Here is a 20,532-nt window from a genome sequence, read left to right as displayed (position 1 = left end):
CATGCAGGAGGAGTATTCTTCTATCATGAAGAATGATGTTTGGGAGGTGGTGCCGAGGCCTGAGGGCAAATCCGTGGTTACTTCCAGATGGCTTTACAAGGTAAAGCATGCTGCAGATGGCAGCATTGAGAAATTCAAAGCGAGGTTTGTGGCTAGAGGGTTCTCCCAGGTAGAGGGAGTTGATTATGAGGAGACCTTCGCTCCCGTGGCTCGATATACTTCGATCCGCTCCATTATATCGATAGCAGCAGAGATGGGTTGGAAGATCCACCAGATGGATGTGAAGACCGCATTTCTCAATGGCTTCATACAGGAGGAGGTGTACATTGAGCAGCCACAGGGCTTTGAGGTGCATGGGAAGGAGTCCCATGTGTGCAGATTGAAGAAGGCCCTTTATGGCCTGAAGCAAGCTCCCAGAGCTTGGTACTCCAGGATAGATGCATACTTGCAGGGGATGGGTTTCACAAAGAGTGAGGCAGATCCGAACCTTTACTTTATTGTGATTGGTGAGGAGCCTCTCATTCTAGTGCTGTATGTGGATGACTTGATCATTACAGGTGCAGAGAGACTCATAGAGCACTGCAAGAGAGATCTTGCGGCGGAGTTTGAGATGAAGGACATCGGCTTGATGCATTACTTTTTGGGTTTGGAGGTGTGGCAGGAGGAGGGGCATTTCTTCCTGGGGCAGGGGAAGTATATTGTGGACATCCTTAGCAGATTCCACATGGAGGATTGTAGACCCATGTCGACACCGATGATCACCAACTGGAAGAAGCTTCATGCTTCGGATTCCGAGTTGGTGGATCCCACATTGTACAGGCAGCTGATTGGTTCCTTGATGTATTTGGTCAACACTAGACCAGATATCTGTTTTGCAGTCAACACGATGAGTCAGTTTATGTGTGAGCCTAGGAAGGTTCACTGGGTGGCTGCAAAACACATTTTGCGGTACTTGCAGGGGACAGTGGATTATGGTCTGGACTACAGGCAGGGAGATGGAGTGAGATTGGCAGGATACACTGATTCTGATTGGGCAGGTTGTGCTTCTGATAGGAAGAGCACTTCAGGGTGTTGTTTTGGGTTGGGTTCAGCAGTAGTGTCATGGTTCAGCCGGAAGCAGCAGTCAGTAGCACTGAGTTCAGCGGAAGCAGAGTATATGGCAGCCAGTCTAGCTAGTTGTGAGGCTATCTGGCTTCGCAAGATGTTGTTTGGCTTATTTGGTCAGCCGTTGAGACCTTCAGTGATTTACTGTGATAATCAGAGTTGCATTAAACTCACGGAGAATCCAGTATTTCATGACAGGTCAAAGCATATCGGGATCAGATATCATTTCATCAGAGACTATGTTTAGAAGGGAGCTGTGAAGCTTGAGTATATTTCCACTGATGAGCAGGTTGCAGATATCCTTACCAAAGCCTTACCACGGGGCAAGCATGTCTACTTCAGAGACAAGATGGGTGTGGTGAGGAACACCTTCCTCGGTAAGAGGGAGTGTTGAAATTTGGTACCGGAGGACAGGTGGTTCCCTTAGGCTTTGATCTTTGGCCTAGGGAAAAGTGTCCAAAAGAATTTAATTTTTCTCCTAAAGTGACTTTATAATTTTATAAAGTTAAATCTAATTTAAAAGTGACTTTAAGTGATAAAGTTATTAAGTCTAATTTTAAAGTGACTTTTATAAAGTCAATGAAAAATTAGAAAGGAAAAGTGACTTTGGAAATAAATGACTAAGTGGGTCTTTATTAAAGTGGGGTGAATTAAAAAATAGAAAGTGAGATTTAAATGAGCATTTAATCTCAACCATTGATCTAAATCTATTTCAGCCATTGGATTTAGAGATCACCCAAAAGTCACTTGGATCACCCAAAAGTCACTTGGAGTTATATTAAAGGAGGAAAAGGAGGAAAAGGTCATTCATTCTTTCATGAGCAGATTGGGAGAAGGAGAGCAAGAGAGATTTCTGAGCAGGAAGGAGAAGGAGACAGCAGCTTGGCACACATTCCAAGGCAGCAGTTGAGCAGATTTGTACAGCTAATTCAGCACATAGTGAAAGGCAGATTTTTGCACAAAAATCGAGGAGCAGTTTGCTGATTTTTCTGCACACAAAACGGAGGTCGTACAGCATTTATTGCTGTCCTGTTTGCTGTAATTTCCAGATTGCTGTGAGGCACGGGAAAGGAGATAAGTTGTAAATTTGCATGCTGATTTTTGCTGAATAATTCTCACTGTAAAAAGACAAATTTCAGAAATAAAGAAGAGCTCTCAAACTGGTTTTCCCCAAGAGTTGTAGGGGGTTTTTCCAGGGTCAAGTTGACCAAAAATATCAGTGTTTTAATGTGTTTTAATGGCTGTTTTTAATTGCTGATTTTTAATTCTGCAATTTCCAGCATTCTGAAAAATTTCCAGAATTTGTGTTTTCAGCAATATTTATTTTTTTCAGTCTGTTAAATGTATGGTTATGGGAATGGGCATTTAACTACATGGGAGAAATAAGGAGAAACTGAAAACCGGGGTGGGAAAACAGAAATTTTTACACACCAATCTGAAAAAGCTTAGTGCTTCGGATTCATAGTTGGTGGATGCTATGTTGCATAGGTAGCTGATTTGTTTCTTGATGTATTTGGACAACACTAGGTTGATTATCTGCTTTGCTGTAAACATCTTGAGCCAATTCATGGTGGAACCAAAGCAAGTGCATTAGATTGAAGAAAACCATGTGCTCAAGTATTTGCGTGATACAATGGAGTATGGATTGAGATATGTCAAAAGAGATGAAGAGAAGCTATAGGGGTATATGAAGCTAGATTGGGTTGGGAGTGTAGTGGATAGGAAAAACACCTCAGGGTGCTTTTTCAGCTTAGGATAAACACCTCAGGGTGCTTTTTCAGCTTAGGATAAACAACGATTTCATGGTTAAGCAGGAAGGTAGGCTTTCATGGCACTTATTTTAGTAGAGGCAGAGTATATGGCAACAAGTTTGGCAAGTTGTGAGGCTATTTGGCTTCACAAGTTTCTTATAGGATTATTTGGTTAGGAGTTGGAGCTTGTTACCTACCAACATGGGTAACCCCATAAGAGAAAACTTTTCTCCTTCATTTGACAACTAGCTCGATATCCAACTGGCTAGCAGCCCTTGACAACCACTATTTGATGATGATATGCCACGTGCCTTCGCCATTTGCATCAGCCACATACCTCTCACCATCTGACATTTCCACTTGGATGAAGGTGGGTTACTATTCAGAAGGTACTTTGATAATTTTGCAATCGGGTTCTTATACTTGTTTGTTTTGGGCATTTAGTATGGATAAAGGGGTGATTTGGAGGATTGATCGATCTTCATTGTAAGTTTGTTCTCTCACCTTATCAGGGGGGTTAATCTTTAGCCCTAGTCCAGTGGGACCTCCCTTGAGGCCTTAAGGTTATAGGAGGGGCGCTAATTGGGAAACCTGGATTGAGATAGTGTGTTCATTATCCCTTACACCATACTTGCCACTTTCCATCACACATTACAAGCCCCATTTACCACATCAATTATTCGGGCCTAACTTGTCATTGGCTCTTTGGGATTTGGCACCCTCATGTCCACACTCGTTGAGTAAGGCCAAAAAAATTTGCTGTGGAGGTTGATGTTGTTGAGAAATCTAGGGCATCAAACAAATTAGATTCTTCAAGTGGATTTCTCTTATTCCTTGACATTTTCGTGTGATTATTCTTTCCCTTTTCTTAGTTATTCTTTTCAATTATGTTCATCAAGACAAATGCCAAACAAACAGGATCAACAAGGACACAAGATGTAGAGGCCAAGGCAAAACCCCTATGAAGGGGAAAACCCAGTCAACTCTTTCTCTAGTAGATTAGATCATGATGAGACACACTTGACCTCTTGACCAATAGAATATATCCAACCAACAAATCAACTCCTTTCCATTGTTCAATTTCATCTTTATGATCCCTACAATTGGTCTTTGCAACAATGTATTGACCTCTGCAACAAGGGTTCTCTTCCTTCTGTAATAGTCTCTGTCTCAAGGATTCTTGGCCCCTTGTAATTACCTCTGTAATGATAGCACAACTTTGGCCTCCTGTGATGATTGCAGAATTTCGACCTCCTATAATGATAACAAAACTTCGGCCTCCTGTAATGATAGAAGAACTTTAGCCCCTTGTAATGATAACAAAACTTCGACTTCCTGTAATGATAGCAGAACTTTGGCCTCCTGTAATTATATGAAAACTTCAGATTAATTCTCTTTTCTTCTTACCTGAGCCTCAGAAATTGCAGATCACAATATTGTCTTCAAATGGTCAAACGATAGGCTATAAATAGTTGTTTGCCACTGTACATTTTGGTCGACATGAATAATCCTTGAAGTTGACTTGTCAATTTTCAATTGGGACCAATTTGTAGGCTTGTTTATAGGCTGACTTGTAGGTCTTCTAGTTTGGCATCTGGCTTGAGGAATATATAACAACCTTTTGTAGATAAAGGAGCTAACTTGGTGGAGGATAGACAAGACACAAATATTTTTCTTTCTTCACTTTAAGGAGCCTAAGAAGGGTCTTCACCTATTGACAATTGACCTAAGCATGAAACCCATGCTTTAATAAGTCAATAAAAATTTCTTTTACAAGTAATTTTCTTTCTTTTGACAAATACAAAATTCAAATACAATTATGAAGACCGACACTAGTTACATTCTTCAACAGTCCCCCTTAACTAGGAAGGCATTCATAATTTTTACATATGGGAACAAGGATGATCTCAAAATGAAATTATCTATAAAGACAAAGAGTCATACAACACCACAGTGCTCTGAAGTTAGATACTTGACCAAGGTATTTAATCGGGTGGGACTAAGGTGTATGCCAAGTGTCAACCACTATAGGTACCATTAGGCTTCCACTCTAACACCAACCCAGGGATCTAGGTGCCTATCCAAGGTCAGAGCTCTATGACCAATGCCACCCTCCCTACTTTGGGATTTGGACATCAACACATGGGCCGGCTGAATGTCCTCCCAAGCATCAGGCACTCAACCCCAGATGCTTAGATCTCTCCTTTAAAAACTAGATATATATCCATCAATCAACCATGCTTCCAAAATTTGTACTTTTTCTTGGAGAGATCTTGCACAAGCACAACCCCAACTAGCAATAACCTTTCAATACATATACATGTTAATACGAACCTTAGGGGTCTTCAATTACCCTGATGTTGGTCATATATCTTTCAAAAACATCCAAAACTACTTCGACTTTGTTATCAACATGTTATGAACTCATGGGGGTATCCAAGCTCCCCCTCAACTCAACAATAGACTTTATCAGGTTCTTCTCCTCATCATGCTCATCATTAAGTCATTTTCAAGATAGTTGAATATCTTCAACATTTTGAAGATTATGTACCTGCAAATCTAGTAACAAGTATAACCAAATACAAGTAGACAAAAGCATGAGACAACTAGCACATCATCATATTAAACTTCCATAGCTCAAACTTGAATAATCAATTTCATCAACCATATCTTAAACTTTCACATCGATCAAAACTAAGGTTTTTTGACATAAAACCCTAGTTAAACCTTAGATATCAACAACTCAAAAGCAATTTGTCTAGGGTTTGTTGAACCCAACACTTACTAGGGTTTTGCTACAAGTCTTAGGTTTAATCACTAAGACACAAAATCAAGTTAGTAATCCAGACATATTATACATCTAGGGTTTTTGCCCCATGGAAAAAAGTGTAATTTTATTAATATAACAAAATCACATTTTGTAGATGTATATGTGTATACATTTGGTGTATAGATCGTATTGATCTAGCTAAGATTGGCAATATAGCCTTACATCATCATATGCATATTCAGTGTTGATTTGATATTCTGTCATAAGCATATAAAATATGTTCTAAGATAATCTGTGCATAGCATAGTCAAAATTCGCTGCTATTTAAAAAGAAAATAAATATAACAGTCTATGATGGCACAATATATGTATCAAAAATAAAGTATGCAAAAAAAAAGTAAATAGAGTAGAGGTCGGCCTCTCTCTATACTATCATCTATGCCTCCATAAAAGGCTGATGATAAAAGCCAAAAAGGTCCTGTGCTGATACTCCTGAATCAGTAATCTGCCCCTATACAGTCAGAGCCCCTCCTTGGAGAGTAAGTTCTCCATAAGATTGTGTTCGCTGTGACCATATGTAAAAGATATATGAGCAATAGTAGATGTCAACCTGTGTTTCTCATTGATAAGGGGTTGTAACCGGGGGCTGTGGCATTGCTGTGTCCCATTCATCCAATGTATGGTAAGGAGTGAATCCCCAAAAATGTTGATGGAGGCCAGTCCAAGGTCGATAATGAGAATGGTAAGTATTTTAAGGGCCAACAGTTTCTGAAAAATTATTCGATCCTTGACCCAGATTCATCATAATCTTGTAGTAGTGGAGATCATTTAGATATAGAGCTACCCCTCCACCACAGTTCCGTGCTTCCCCTTGTGATGCACCGTTGAAGAAAGCCCAGAGTAAACTTTTATCTATATTTAGCTCTCTTATAATCTTGTGCCTATGGGTGATAAACTGTTTGGGAAGAGATGCCAAGAGAGCGAGTGATCTTGTAGCAATGATCTTTGGTGGAAGATATTTGTCCTGAAAAGTAGCTTGATTCTAGGTCAACTATATACCCCAACATTCAAGTAGGGGGAGACATAATTTATCCCGAGTGTTCGAGTTCTGTGACCAAAGTAGCTAGGTCTCCTTGATGGTATCACCAGCCGACCAGTCGTATTGGGACCCAAGAGAACTGGTAAAAATCGATCAAACAACTTCGCTGTAGTTGCAATGTTTAAAAAGATGAAGGATATTCTCACCTTGTTCTCTGCATAATATACAAAAATCAGGGCCGATCCTAGATCTGCGCTGTAGGATGTCCCAAGTAGGAGCTTTGTTCATAAGAACACACCACATAAAGAGTTTTGTCTTTGATGGACAACAAATTTTCCCGATAATGCTCCACCATGATTCACGCTGTTCAGGGACCCTGTTTGCGATTAGTTGAAGATAGCCCTGAAGAGGCGTGTGTATACCATCCGAGGAGTATTGCAAGATCAATTTGTCATGGCTTCATCTAGCCGAATGTGAGCATTTGTTAAAGAGATGATGTAATTCTCCCAAATCTGTAAATGATCCCCAACTAACTATAACTGAGCTCCAGAAAGCCAAGTCTGTGGTAGAAGTGGGTCCTGATTGGGGGCCCCGATCTAGCCAAGGAAATACAACCCTTGGCACTTGAGGTAAATAGTGAGGGCCTCTGGTAGTTTGTGGTGGTCTTCACTGCCCATCCATGGGTCCAGTCCGAGACGAAGGCAATTACCCCTACCGACCTCCCAGGCTAGTCCATCATATATAAGGGTAAAAGAGTTGATAACCGCCTTCCAAACAGTCGAAAATTGAGGGTGGGCTTGTCAGGTGATCGAATCTAGTCTTCAAGGGATAAAGGGTAAATGTATTTCTTGTAGACAACCATGGACCAAAGTTGGTTGCTTGTGATGGTTCTCCAGCCCACTTTAGCTGACAGAGCTTAAGTAAAAAGAGTAAAGTTTTTTATGCCCCAGCCTCCTCAGGCCTTTGGCAGGGCAATATTGTCCCATGCAACCCAAGGAAAAGCGTGTGCTCTAGAGCAACCAACCCATAGGAAGTTGTAGCAGAGTTGTTTAAGATAGCCAAGAGTGCCCTAAGGAACCCATGAGAGAGAAAGCCAGTAAACCATAATAGCTTCCAGGACAGATTTTACAAGGAAAATTCGACCAACATGAGAGAGCCACCTAAAACTCCAATGTTGTTTTTTTTTTTCCCACTCTCGAAAGTAGCCATTCCCAATTAGAAATGAGGTAGTCATTTGGTTTCAATATGAAGCCCAGATACTTGAGACTCTAGTCCGTGGGAGAAAATGTGAAAGGAAAACTATTATGATAGAAGCTGAGATTATCAGGACTTTAAAAGTATGTGATCAGTGTGGATTTAAGATGTTTGATAATCATACCTGTGGCATCGCCAAAGAGTTTGAGGGTCTCCAGAATAGAAGATCCCTCCCTTTGTGACCCATTGTAGAATATAAGGATATCGTCCACGAAAAAGATGTGAGTAATGCTGCAACCTCTAGCCACCTCAATGCTAACAAGAAGCCCTCTGTGTTTCAAATCAGCAAGTGATCTACTCAAACCTTTGGCCACGAGAAGGAAAAGTCAAGGAGAAAGTGGGCAACCTTGTCAAAGACCTCTTTCTGCTTTGAAGAAAGGGGAGTTAGATCTATTGATTAGTACAACAAAGGAAACTATAAATATACAACTCATAATCCATCGAGTGATGTCCAAAGAGAAACCCAACTGTGTAAGAAGAAGTTTGATGTATGTCCAGCTAACACAGTCAAATGCCTTGAATAGATCAATCTTTAATAAAGCCCCTTTTAGTTTCTTCAGTTTGATGCTATGGAGTCCTTCCTGAGCAACCCCAATAACTTCGTGGATTTGCCTACCTTCCAAAAAGGCAAATTGTTTCGGAGAGATGTTCCTGGAGAGAATAGGCTTTAATCTGACGGTGATAATCATAGAAATGACCTTGTAAATGCAGTTACAGAGTGAAATAGGTCGGAACTCCTCGAAAGTGGAAGAGTCGTCATTCTTAGGTGTTAGAGCTATAAATGTGGAGTTGAAAGCCTGATGTATGTTGCCCCGTGTTCGAGAGTCCTCCATAACTCTCAAGAGGTCATCACCAAGTATTTCGAAAAGCCCAAGAAAAAACTCCACTGACCAACCATCCAGTCCAGGGCTTTTGTCTTTTTGAGTCTTCTTGAGGACCGATAGAAGTTCATCCTTCGTGATTGGTGCCATCATCTTCTCATTGTCATCATTGAGGGTGAAATGGGGGAAAAGTAGAGAAGTGCCAACCACCTCAGCAATAGGGATTCCTGGAGGCTCCTTGAAGAGGTGTTTGAAATGATCCCTACCCATACTTGCAAGAGTTGCAAAAGAGGTTTGTAGTTTTCCATCCTGATGTTGTTGTTCTTACGACCTCTATAGTAGATGTAGAAAAACTTTGTGTTATCGTCACGCGCTTCCAGCGAAATGGCTCTGCTCTTCGGTCTCCAAGTAGCCTCCTGTTAAGCCAGAATGGATGTTTTTCGTTTCTCAAGGTGAAGAAAGTTTTCCTTAGAGACCGAAGATTCATAACCTTCAAAGTAGGTGCTCGAAATAGTATGTAGTTCTTCTTCAATCAACAATAGTTCCCTTTGTTCCTCCATCCTTTTTTAACCGACCAAATGATGGATGCTTGTTCGATTTGTTTCACATTATGTGCAAATTGGCCCGCAATAGTGAAACCCTGATTAGGATCATAATTACACCAGGTGTTCCGAACCAAATTAATATAGTCTTGATCCTTAAGCCATCCAACATTCAGTTTGAAAGGACTAGGTGGTTTGGGACTCAGGAATTTAATTTCCAGGTAGATAGGGGGGTGGTCAGAATCACCACCCTCTCCAATCCAATGATGCGACAGTGGGAGTTCCTGCAACAATTGCTCTGCCAATAGGAATTTGTCCAATCTTTTCCCAATCCTTTCAGATCTAGGTCTTTTGTTTCTCCAAGTAGGTTTGATCTTGAGGGGAGCCAGGTCTTGAAGATGATGATGATCCATAATAAACTGTGAAAAACACTGTGAATTCGGGTCAGCTTGTGCATGTAAGAACCCTAATATCAAGCTAATTTCAAAATAGCATAACATGAAATTTTAAATGCAGAATTTAAATAATTAATCTAATGAATACCAACCTGTCTGCTTTGCTGAAAATCTGTCTGCTCTACTGCAATTCTTGTCCGGCTGCGTTACTAAAACGACCAAAACCTCCCTGCTGAACTGAGTACAACCTAGGTACTCAGTCTCAGAAAGCTTTCCAATTGAAGCAATCTGATTCCCTCGTGCCCAAAAATTTCAGTATAATCAAGACTCAAGTTCCCTTCATAGCTATACTACAGTATCCAAAAATTGTTCTCAACTTTGCTGCCTTTCTCCCCCAAAATGGTTTTTCCCTTCTCCTTTTATTTCCTCATCCACCGTCGCCTTCTCATCTCCGTGTCAATATTTTGGTTACGTGTAACTTTTATGAAATCAAATCTCATTTGATTTCGTTGATTTTTATTTGGATATGTAGTTTGTTTTAACAAGGTTTATTTTTTTATTTTATTTTTTTAATGAATTAATTAAATTAATTAAATTTATAATTTTAATTAATTTATATTATTATTTTATTAATTTTAAATTGTAAATTTTAATCTGTACTTTAAAATCTACATTTTCTGCTGGTTTTAAGGACTTATCATATATATGATACTCTGGTGAGGTTTTAATTTATTACCTTAATTTATATCTCCTCCGGTAGTAACTAGTTTACATATAGTGCGATACATGCAGATCCATGCATACGTAGCTATCGTATGGAGGTCTCGTATGTATGCTAATACTCGTATTTTATTTATAGGCGGGTCATTACAGTGCGGTTGCGGGTCATTACAGTGCAGTTGCACCCTAGCTTTCTGAGTGATCAATAGAAAAATTGAGATCACCACCAATTATGAGATTGTGTGCAGACAGAGAAAAATGACCTTGAAGAGAGTCCCAAAATGGTAATTTGTCGTGCACAGGACCATAAATATTCAAAATTAAGAAATGCTTATCCAAATCTTGAGTAAAACAAGAGAGGCCGATGATTGACTAAGAACCCCACATTGAGAAAGGTTTAATGGATCGAGTAAGCCAGCTAGTCACCAGCCCACTTGAACGACCGATAGCGTCGAGAGACGAAAAATCCTATTAAGTCTGCTGGATTTTGAGTGAGATTTAAAATTATACTTTGTCCATATGAAATCCAATGAGGTTGGAACCACTCTCAAACATCCAGAGTCATTTCATAGTAATGTTGAAAATTTAAGTAAAAGGATGAAAATGAAAGATAAAGGAGAATGCCACTTTTACTTTAAGAATTTAACGCTACCATGAGTTGCATAGCAATAATGTTAAATTATTGTATTATCTATGCTTAGAGCAGTGTACTTGTTTTTCTTATTATTATCCATAGATTAGCAATCACATGTACATAAATTAAAGCGCAGATATAACATTTAAATGATCAACAGAAAACAAGCCAAGACAAGAGACCAAAGATGTGGCGGCTAGCAAGGGACAAACCCCAATATGGAGAAACCCTTTGATCAAATCTTCTTTTATCTTCAATAATTCAGCAGAGAGAAATAATACAAAAATCTGATTTATATTAGCAACAACAAACCCTAGATCAGCCCTAAACTAGGGTAGTCAATATCTTTCAAACCAGAGGTCAGATCACCTTGATTCCTGTGCCAAAAATTGCGGCCTTCCAAGGAGGATCAACCACACCAAACTCGCAGTCAAAGAGGAGTCCACGTTGGTCAACGCTGGTCAAAGTACCTTCCTGCAGCTTCAGCCCTAGAAATCTGCGTCCTTTTTCCACACGTGTGAGAGAGAGAGAGAGTCTTTCTGCGCAGGAGAGAGAAGAGACTCTTTTTTGCGCAGGAGAGAGAGAGATATGATGAGAAGTGAGTGTCCAAATGAGGAGGAGGCATCCTGTATTTATATCCAAACGTTGAAGATGAATAGATGTCTCCGTTGGGCATCTGAGCCTACATAAGTTGCTGGCCGACTTTGACAATTTGTCCATAATCAAAATAAATTCATATCTGCATAAATACTTATCGGAATCAGATGATCTTTAGATCAATCCTACACCTCGCAACGAGAGGAATCTAGGAAAAATATTATCAACAAGGAATAAGGTGACCCACATGGAGTTTGGCCCTAGTTGCCAATTTTAACACTCCCTCTCAACTAGGGAGAACTCCATCTGCATTTCGTCTGACTGTTGCTATTGTTCATCCATCAAATGCACTGCCTTGTACAGCTGGACCCCTGCTCTGCTTTGCTTGAACTATGAAGAAGAAGAAGTGATCGAGGATGTATCATACCATCCTCCACTGACCCGAAGTCAGTCTGGAGTGTGTACCACTTTCACTGGTCCCAGACCAGTCCTCTACTGACCCGAAGTCAGTTTCAGAGGGTGTACCACTCTCACTGGTCCCAGACCAGTATCATTGATCCCAGATCAATGGAGGTCATCCTAGCATAGGGAGTACGGTAGATACAATGATGCGTCCATCGATAGAACTACTATGGTCCCTATCCTCATTTCCCTGCTCATTGATTAGATGAGAGGTACTTCCCATGAGTCCCAGACTGCATGGGTAGGATGCCTCGACAGGAGAACTAATCATCCTGTCCACAGGAGAACGAATCATCCTGTCCAGTGGATGCCATAGAGAACTAATCATCTTGGCCTATAGGAGAACGAATCATCCTAGCCCATAGGAGAACTAATCATCCCGTTCCATAGTCGCCATGGGGTGTCAAGGGAAGGTTGAACCTTTTACCCTGTACAAAGTGCACCAACAAGGGATGGTGAGTTACCCTGTGGTCATATGTTGCTCCAAGAAGTACCCCACACCCCCTGGAGCTCCCAGAGCTCAGTACATCATACTTGACCCTCAAAAGAGGGTCTCTGAACGACTCCAAGTTGTTCTCGGAAAGTCAGGAATTTGACCTTTCCTAGGGGCTTTGTCAAAATGTCGGCGACCTGTTCATCTGTACCGATATGTTGGAGCCTTATAGCTCCCCGCTGCACCAGATCACGAATATAGTGTTACCTGATATCGATATGCTTGGAGCAATAATGGAATACAAGATTTTCTGATAAACGAATCCCGCTCTGGTTGTCACACAGGATCACGGTGGTATCCAATGTAAATCCAAATAGCTCACTGAAGAGCTTTCGTAACCAGAGTGCCTCACAGGAGGCCATGCTAGCAGCAATGTACTCTGCCTTGGCAGTGCTCAAAGCCATAGACTTCTACTTCCTACTCATCCAGGATATCGAAGCAGATCCCAAGGAGAAACAACACCCGGAAGTGCTCTTACGGTCCACCACATTGCTTGCCCAATCAACATCAGTATATCCAAGTAGTCTCACATTTTTGGCTGTGTATCTTAACCCATAAGTAATTGTGCCACAAAGATATCTCAATAGATTCTTGGCACCAATCCAATGTATGTGGTGAGGTTCAAGCTTGTGTTGACTCAACGTGTTGATTGCAAAGCATATATCTGGACAGGAGTTCACTAGGAACATTAATGCTCTGACGAGTTGGCGATACTCGGTGGTATTTCGTAAAACAGGTCCAACAACACTATCGCTTAACTTCTTGAAGTCAAGCTCCATCGGGGTGGTTACGAGCTTGCAGTCCACCATGCCGAATCTCTCCAATATTTTCACCACATATTTTCCTTGAGATAGGAAAATCTCTCCTGGTTTTTGCCAGACTTCCAATCCTAGGAAATAGTGCATAAGTCCTAGGTCTTTCATTTCGAACTCAGAAGCCAGCTCCCTCTTACATTCGTGAATGAGAGGGTCTGCGCCTGTTAGAAAGAGGTCGTCAACATATAGCACCAGTATGAGAGGCTTGTCATCTATAACTTTAAAGTAAAGGTTAGGGTTGGCTTCACTCCTAGTGAATCCCAGCTTCATCAAGTAGCTATCGATCCTCAACCTGCACACATGAGATTCTCGATCATGAATCTCAAATCCTTCGGGTTGCTCCACATAGACCTCTCTTTGATCGAACCATGTAAGAACATAGTCTTGACATCCATCTGATGTAGGTTCCATCCTTGCGAAGCAGCAAGGGCTATGATCGAGCGGATGCTGGTATATCGGGCAACAGGTGCAAATATCTCGTCATAGTCTATACCTTCTTTTCTGGGAGAAGCCGCGAGCGATAAAACAAGCCTTGTACTTTTCCGCACTTCCATCAACTGCATGATTTATCTTGTAAAGCCATTTTGAAGTGACGACTGCCTTGTCCTGGGTTCTGGGGACTACATGCCAGACATCGTTCTTCATAATAGACTCGTATTCTTTGGTCATAGCATCCTTCCATACTTGATGCTTGACGACATTTGTGAATGATGAAGGCTCATTTTGGATGATCGTGCTCATGATGGTCAGGTATCCTTGATACCTGTTCGGTTTCTTACTTTCACGGAAGGTTGTGCTGTGTGTCCTTCAACATCATCAAGTGTCCCCCTAAGCCATGAAGGCCTCTTCCTTGAAGAGGAAGGCTTAGGCGGAGGAGGATCAATAGGATCCAGGGGTTCTTCCACATCGGGCATTGTCTCATCATCTTTTTCTTTTGGTTCCCTGGTGTCAGCTTCTGGAGAGCTCCTCAAAGTAGGAAGATTGCCCACCTTGCTAAGGGTCGTATCTTCTTCAAAGGTGACATCATGACTAATCTCGACTTCCCTTTGACGAGCTACATAGATTCTATAGCCCTTAGTATTTTCACTATAACCCACAAAGATTCCTTTCTTTCCAGATGCACCCAATTTATTCCTTTTCTCTTTTGGCACATGAAAATATACAGGGCTTCCAAAAATTCTAAAATGAGATACGTCAGGTTTCTTACCGGTGAACATTTCTTCAGGAGTTTTGGAACCCAATGCTTGATGAGGGCATCGGTTTTGTACATATACGACGGTGTTTGCAGCTTCGGCCCATAGAAACTTCGGAAGTCTTTGATCATGGAGCATAGTACAGACAACTTCCATAATCGTACGGTTCTTCCTTTCCGCCACACCATTCTGCTCAAGAGTATATGGTGTAGTGGTCTCCCTCTTAATGCCAGCCTCTTTGCAAAAGTCATGAAACTCATTGGATTCATATTCAGTCCCATTATCAGTCCTTAGGATCTTGATCTTCTTTTCGGTTTGATTCTCGATCAAGGCTTTGAAGTGTCGAAACCAGGAGAACACTTCATCCTTCTTTTTCAAGAAATATATCCAAGTCTTGCGAGAATAATCATCTGTAAAAGTGAGGTAATATAAATATCCTCCCAAGGAGTTCACAGGCATCATACCGGATATGTCTGAGTGAACCAACTGCAATATATCGAAGGTCTTGCTTTGGCTTGAGGGGAATGGTTCCCTTTTGAGCTTCCCTTCGGCACATCTTGGACATACACCTTCTTGCTCTAATCTGAACTCGGGCATCCCAGTTACCATTTTTCTTACATCAGGTAGAGCTTTATAATGAAGGTGAGCAAACCTCCAATGCCATAGTTCGGACTGAAGAGATGTGTCACAAGTCATGACACCCAACGGACTTCCTCCGACTTGATATAATGAATCAACTCGAAACCCAAGAATAAAAGCATCTTTAAAGTTCTTTTTCCATACACATACCTTGCCATCGCTGAAAGCCACCTTGTAGCCTTTGTCTTCCATTGCCGAAATGGACACCAAGTTCTTTTTGAGATCAAGTACATATAATACATCTTGTAAGTGGATGGTATTACCTTGATTCAGTTGAAGAGTTACATTTCCTACGCCTTTCACGGGATATTTTGAATTGTCTCCAAGAGCAATTTCCAGGTTGGCTTCTTTCTCTACCAGATTATAGAGAGCTTCTTTGTAACCAGTGAAGTGCCTTGAGGCAACATTATCAATAAGCCAATTTCCCAGCGAGTCTGTGGGAGCAGTAGTGGATAGAGCAGCTGGTAGATAATATTCATCTTGCTTGTTGTTAACAGTGTTAGATGCATACATGGAATTTCTAGCCTTCTTGAATGGTTGTCCCTCTTCCTTGATTTTTGGCACTTCTTTTACCTCTGCCATTTGACTTGCCATTCCTTTGATTGCTTTGAGAGGGATTTTGATCATCGTCCCGGTGTGAGTCCCTTTTATCAGGGCACTCTCTTGCATAGTGACCTGTTTTATTGCAATTGAAACATCGTCCTTTTCTTCCACCCTTTGGTCCAACCTTTCCTTTGAATTTAGCCCCGAAATTATTTCTTCTTTTAGTATGAGAAGAAAAGGCAAGGGGATGACCTTTAAGTATGGGTATTTCTTGCTCTTCCATCCTTGTTTCTTCTTGAATGCATCTGGCCATTAATTCCTCAAATCCAGGAATTACGTTATTGTTGAGAAGAGTAGTCCTGTATATATACCATTCAGATGGTAGTCCTCCAAGAGTAGTGAGTGTCATTTCCCTGTCAGGAATTACTTCCCCAATAGATAGGAGATCGTTCTTGATCTAGGTGATTCTTAAGAAATTTGCTTGCATACTCTCATCTTTGCCCTTCTTAATTTCCTTTAGCTTATTTCTAAGAAACAAGTCTTTATTTGCATCATTAACTTTAAATAAACTCACCAGTCTATCGTAGATTTCCTTGGAGGTGTTTAGCTCAGAAACATAGGCCACCAAGCGTTTGTCGATAGAGTCCCGGATGATCTTCCTTACTTTGACTTTTCCCTTGGTCCATTTGTTCCTAACAACAGTGGATGTATTTGATGGAGGCTCAACAATCCTGCCTCTCACATGGTCCAACACTTCCTGCTCTTTTAATGTTAGATCGAGAGACATCTTCCATCCATGATAGTCATACTTCTCCTGGAGTTTGTCTTCAGTAGGAAAGTGTGTTGAGGACCCCATGATTTCTTTAAGATAGCCTTGCCAACCTTCTCTTCGGTGATTGCTCTTGCTCTTACTTGGGCTTTGTCTTCACCTCAGCTCTGAAACCATGTTAAATTATGGTATTTTCTATGTTTAAAGCAATTTACTTGTTTTTCTTATTATTATCCACAGATTAGCAATCACATGTACATAAAGTAAAGTACAGATAGAACATTTAAACGATCAACAGAAAACAAGCCAAGACAAGAGACACAAGATGTGGCGGCTAGCCAGGGATAAACCCTAATATGGGGAAACCCTTTGATCAAATCTTCTTTTATTTTCAATAATTCAGCAGAGAGAAATAGTGCAAAAATATGATTTATATCAGCAGCAACAAACCCTAGATCAACCCTAAACTGGGGCAATCAATATCTTTCAAATCGGAGGTCAGATCACCTTGATTCCTGTGCCAAAAATTGCGGCCTTCCAAGGAGGATCAGCCACACCAAACTCGTAGTCAAAGAGGAGTCCACGCTAGTCAACGCTGGTCAAAGTACCTTCCTGCAGCTTCAGCGCTAGAAATTTGCGTCCTTTTTCCACACGTGTGAGAGAGAGAGTCTTTCTGCGCAGGAGAGAGAAGAGACTCTTTTCTGTGCAGGAGAGAGAGATATGATGAGAAGTGAGTGTCCAAATGAGGAGGAGGCATCCTGTATATATATCCAAAAGTTGAAGATGAATAGATGTGTCTGTTGGGCATTTGAGCCTACATAAGTTGCTGGCCGACTTTGACAATTTGTCCATAGTCAAAATAAATTCATATCTCCATAAATACTTATCGGAATCGGATGATCTTTAGATCAATCCTACACCTCTCGACGAGAGGAATCTTTGAAAAATATTATCAGCCATGAATAAGGTGACCCACACGGAGTTTGGCCCTAGTTGCCAATTCTAACAAATAATAGAGCCATAAGCTTGAATATTAGGCTTCCTCACACAAAATTTCTTGAAATTCACAACGAATGCTTTTGGAAGCCCCCCTCAAAAGGGGTGCTTCTGAGTGTCCCCCTTTTGAGGGGTGCGCCTAGAAGCACCCCTTTTGGGGAGACGCGTGCCCCACATTGGAGAAACATTTCCCCTTGCGTCTCTCCAAAAGGGGGACATGGGGAAATGTTTCCCCAGACGTCTCCCGGTCCCGGGTGCATGAAAGCATGGCGTGCGTGCACCCCACCGTGGGGGACGTGTCCCCTTGGAACATTGCTTAGAACATCCTTTAGGTGAGAAACTGGGAAGTCTTCCATGTGGGGAAATTCCACTAAAGAGTAGGAGGTGGACTGCTAAGTTGACAGTGGCAACCCCTTGATTGTTGCATCTTGATTTGGATTTTGCCTTGTGAGGACTTTCGTAAGGCCTACTAGATTTTGAGGTAGCAAGCCCTATGGCTTGTTGGTAATTGCAGGAGTTGAAGGAGCCATAGGAGTGGGTTATAAAAGGGCTTGCAGGGTATTGGGTATCTGTGGGGAATGGGTGAGGAGTTAAGGGAGTGGAGGGGATGATGTTGGAGGGAGAAGGGAGGGGGGAGAATAGACACCGAAGGTGTAAGTGATAGTGGAGAGGAGAGAGGGAATAAGGGCAAGGGAGAAAACAAAGGGGTCGATAGGGAGAGGGAAAGAGGGTAGGTCCTTGAGGGAAGTGGAATGGGAGTTTGAGGGGGTTTGTGGTCATGTTGCATGTTGGGTGAGGATGTCATAGACAGTCACAGGGCCACATGATTACGAGAGAGAGGGCGTGGGGGGATTGTGCAGGTTTTGTGGGGTGCATGTAGGGCCATAGGCCCATGGGAGGGGGGTTGTAGGTGTTGTGAGAGGGCTATGAGATAACATGGGGAGATCATAGGTGCCTTAGGGAGGTCATAGGTGTCATGGGGACATGTTGAGTGAACATTATCTTGGGAAATTGCTAAAGAGATAGAACCCTTGTGAGAGGTAGGATTTTTATCTTCTCCTTTGGAACAATACTCCAAGCCATGCTTCTCCATGAGAGTATCTTGGAGATTTGAGGTTTTCTCGAATGGGAATATCCAGTAAACGATCTATGTTCAGCTTTACAACTGTTTTACAACTGTTTCCAATTTCCATTCACAGGGCAAAGAGATGTTATTTCACTTTCACAAACCTGAATACACCTTTTATCTTTATTTTGCCAAAATCTTCCTCGTTGGCAAGATCCTTGCTACGAAGAGATTTGCTTTTTCCTTGTGCGGTTGCAACACCCCTCCCGGCAAAGTTGATATCATCCTCATGGTGAAACATTCACACACAAATGCGGATCCTTGTGTTTGTGGGGTGTGTGCATTATATTGCGGCTTTGTAAAACATGGCTTATTAAAGAATTTATATATATATTGTCAGAAGGGTATGAAATTGGTTATTCTGATAGGCATTAATGTTGCTAATTTTTTGTAACATTTTCATGCTTGTAAAAAACAATAATACTCATGGTTGATTATCTAATCAGGTAGACATGTTGCAGTTGAAATTGATTTCATAATCCCAGTTTAGTTGGGATCTATCTCCAAGCACTATTTTCCAATTCATATTGAAAAAATAAATGTTTTAAAGTTCCTGCTTCTAATAAAGTATGGTCGATCTGTTAATTAGTTTTACTCTATAATGAACTGCCCCATTTATAATATAGAAACCAATAAGATTGGTAGTTTATGAATCCTGTTTTATATCAACTGTACTTATATGCAGGGTTGTTCCATCAAGTCGTTGATTGGACTAAATGCACACATTCTGTAGACTTATTGGATAATAGGTTTACTAATTTTAAATGCTTCTGTAGAAAGTAGTTTTCATACAAAGTAATGTTGTTTTACAAAATTTGGATATTACAACGAGAGTTCTTAGAACAATATATTTTACTTATGTTAAAAAAGAATTGAATTGAAATTAGCTTGCTATTTAATATTTGTTTTTGCATTTGTCACTCAGGGCCCTTCTTTGGCAAATACGGGAAATCATTTGCAAAGAGTTTTAGGCGATTCAAATGTCCTGCAAGTCCATTTTGCTGAGGAGTTGCTTCGAGAGGGAGTAGATCAAAATGAAAAGAATGGAAGTGAAAAATATAAACCAAGCATAGATGACAGAAACACATATCATAGGCTGGCAAAAGAAGGGATTTTTGTAGGTTTACGTCTATACCAATTTTTCGGTAGGCAGCTTACTATATATATATTTTAAAACTTTTTAATAGACCCCTCTCACATTGCTTTTGATCGGTGTCTTGTATTAATATCATATACAATCTTCTGAGTTGTTTCTTTCGCCTCTTTACTAGGATTAATGTTCATTTAGGAAGAGTTCATGTCGCTGTATTTGCAAACTAACTATAAATAGTTAGTTCTGGTAACATTGCATGAACACAAACAAAATATAATTTTTTGAGACCATAATCATTTTTCAGTAGTTTTGAAAAGGTTTTGCATTTTATATGGTTTTTTTGTTCTTATACATAGTGTGGAAAATCCACGAAATTCTGCAACTGCTGATATGAACAATCTGAAAACTAGTTTCTTTTCATATAGACAGAATTTCTCTACTTATTTTGCAGCGGAATAGGAACGGAAATAATTACACAATCACACAATTTCAACAACACAATTTTTCTAGGGAACCCAACTGGGAAAACCCTTTGCTTGCTTGAGAATATTATTGAAGAGGAACGAGCAATAGATATTTTACAATACAACTTTGTTTCAATAGAGAATACAATGATCCTCCTCCTTGAACTAATCTTGAAACAATCTGCAAGACCCCTGATACTTATGCCTTCTTACCTTGCCTAGATGAGCTCTGAAATCCTTGTGCAAATCTTGGGAAATAAGCTCCTATTTCCTAGTGCATGAGCTGTTCTTATTTCTTAGGAATTAGCCCCT

General features: G+C 40.8%; 1 protein-coding gene across 1 annotated transcript in view; it reads left to right on the top strand.

The window, feature by feature from the left end:
- Positions 1-20,532, top strand: part of LOC149261609 (putative RNA-dependent RNA polymerase 3) — a 142,415-nt gene that overhangs the window by 34,473 nt on the left and 87,410 nt on the right. The window contains exon 5 of the mRNA XM_089369936.1: positions 19,589-19,808. Within this exon, the coding sequence (XP_089226062.1) occupies positions 19,589-19,808 (220 nt within the window). The remainder of the gene's footprint in view (positions 1-19,588; positions 19,809-20,532) is intronic.

The sequence above is a fragment of the Pinus tabuliformis genome, chromosome 6 (assembly GCF_031772625.1).
Source record: "Pinus tabuliformis cultivar Carrire ecotype Pingquan chromosome 6, CPIR1, whole genome shotgun sequence".
NCBI lineage: Eukaryota > Viridiplantae > Streptophyta > Pinopsida > Pinales > Pinaceae > Pinus > Pinus tabuliformis.
Note: the sequence above shows the minus strand (reverse complement) of the source record. Positions and strands in the feature narration are given on the sequence as shown.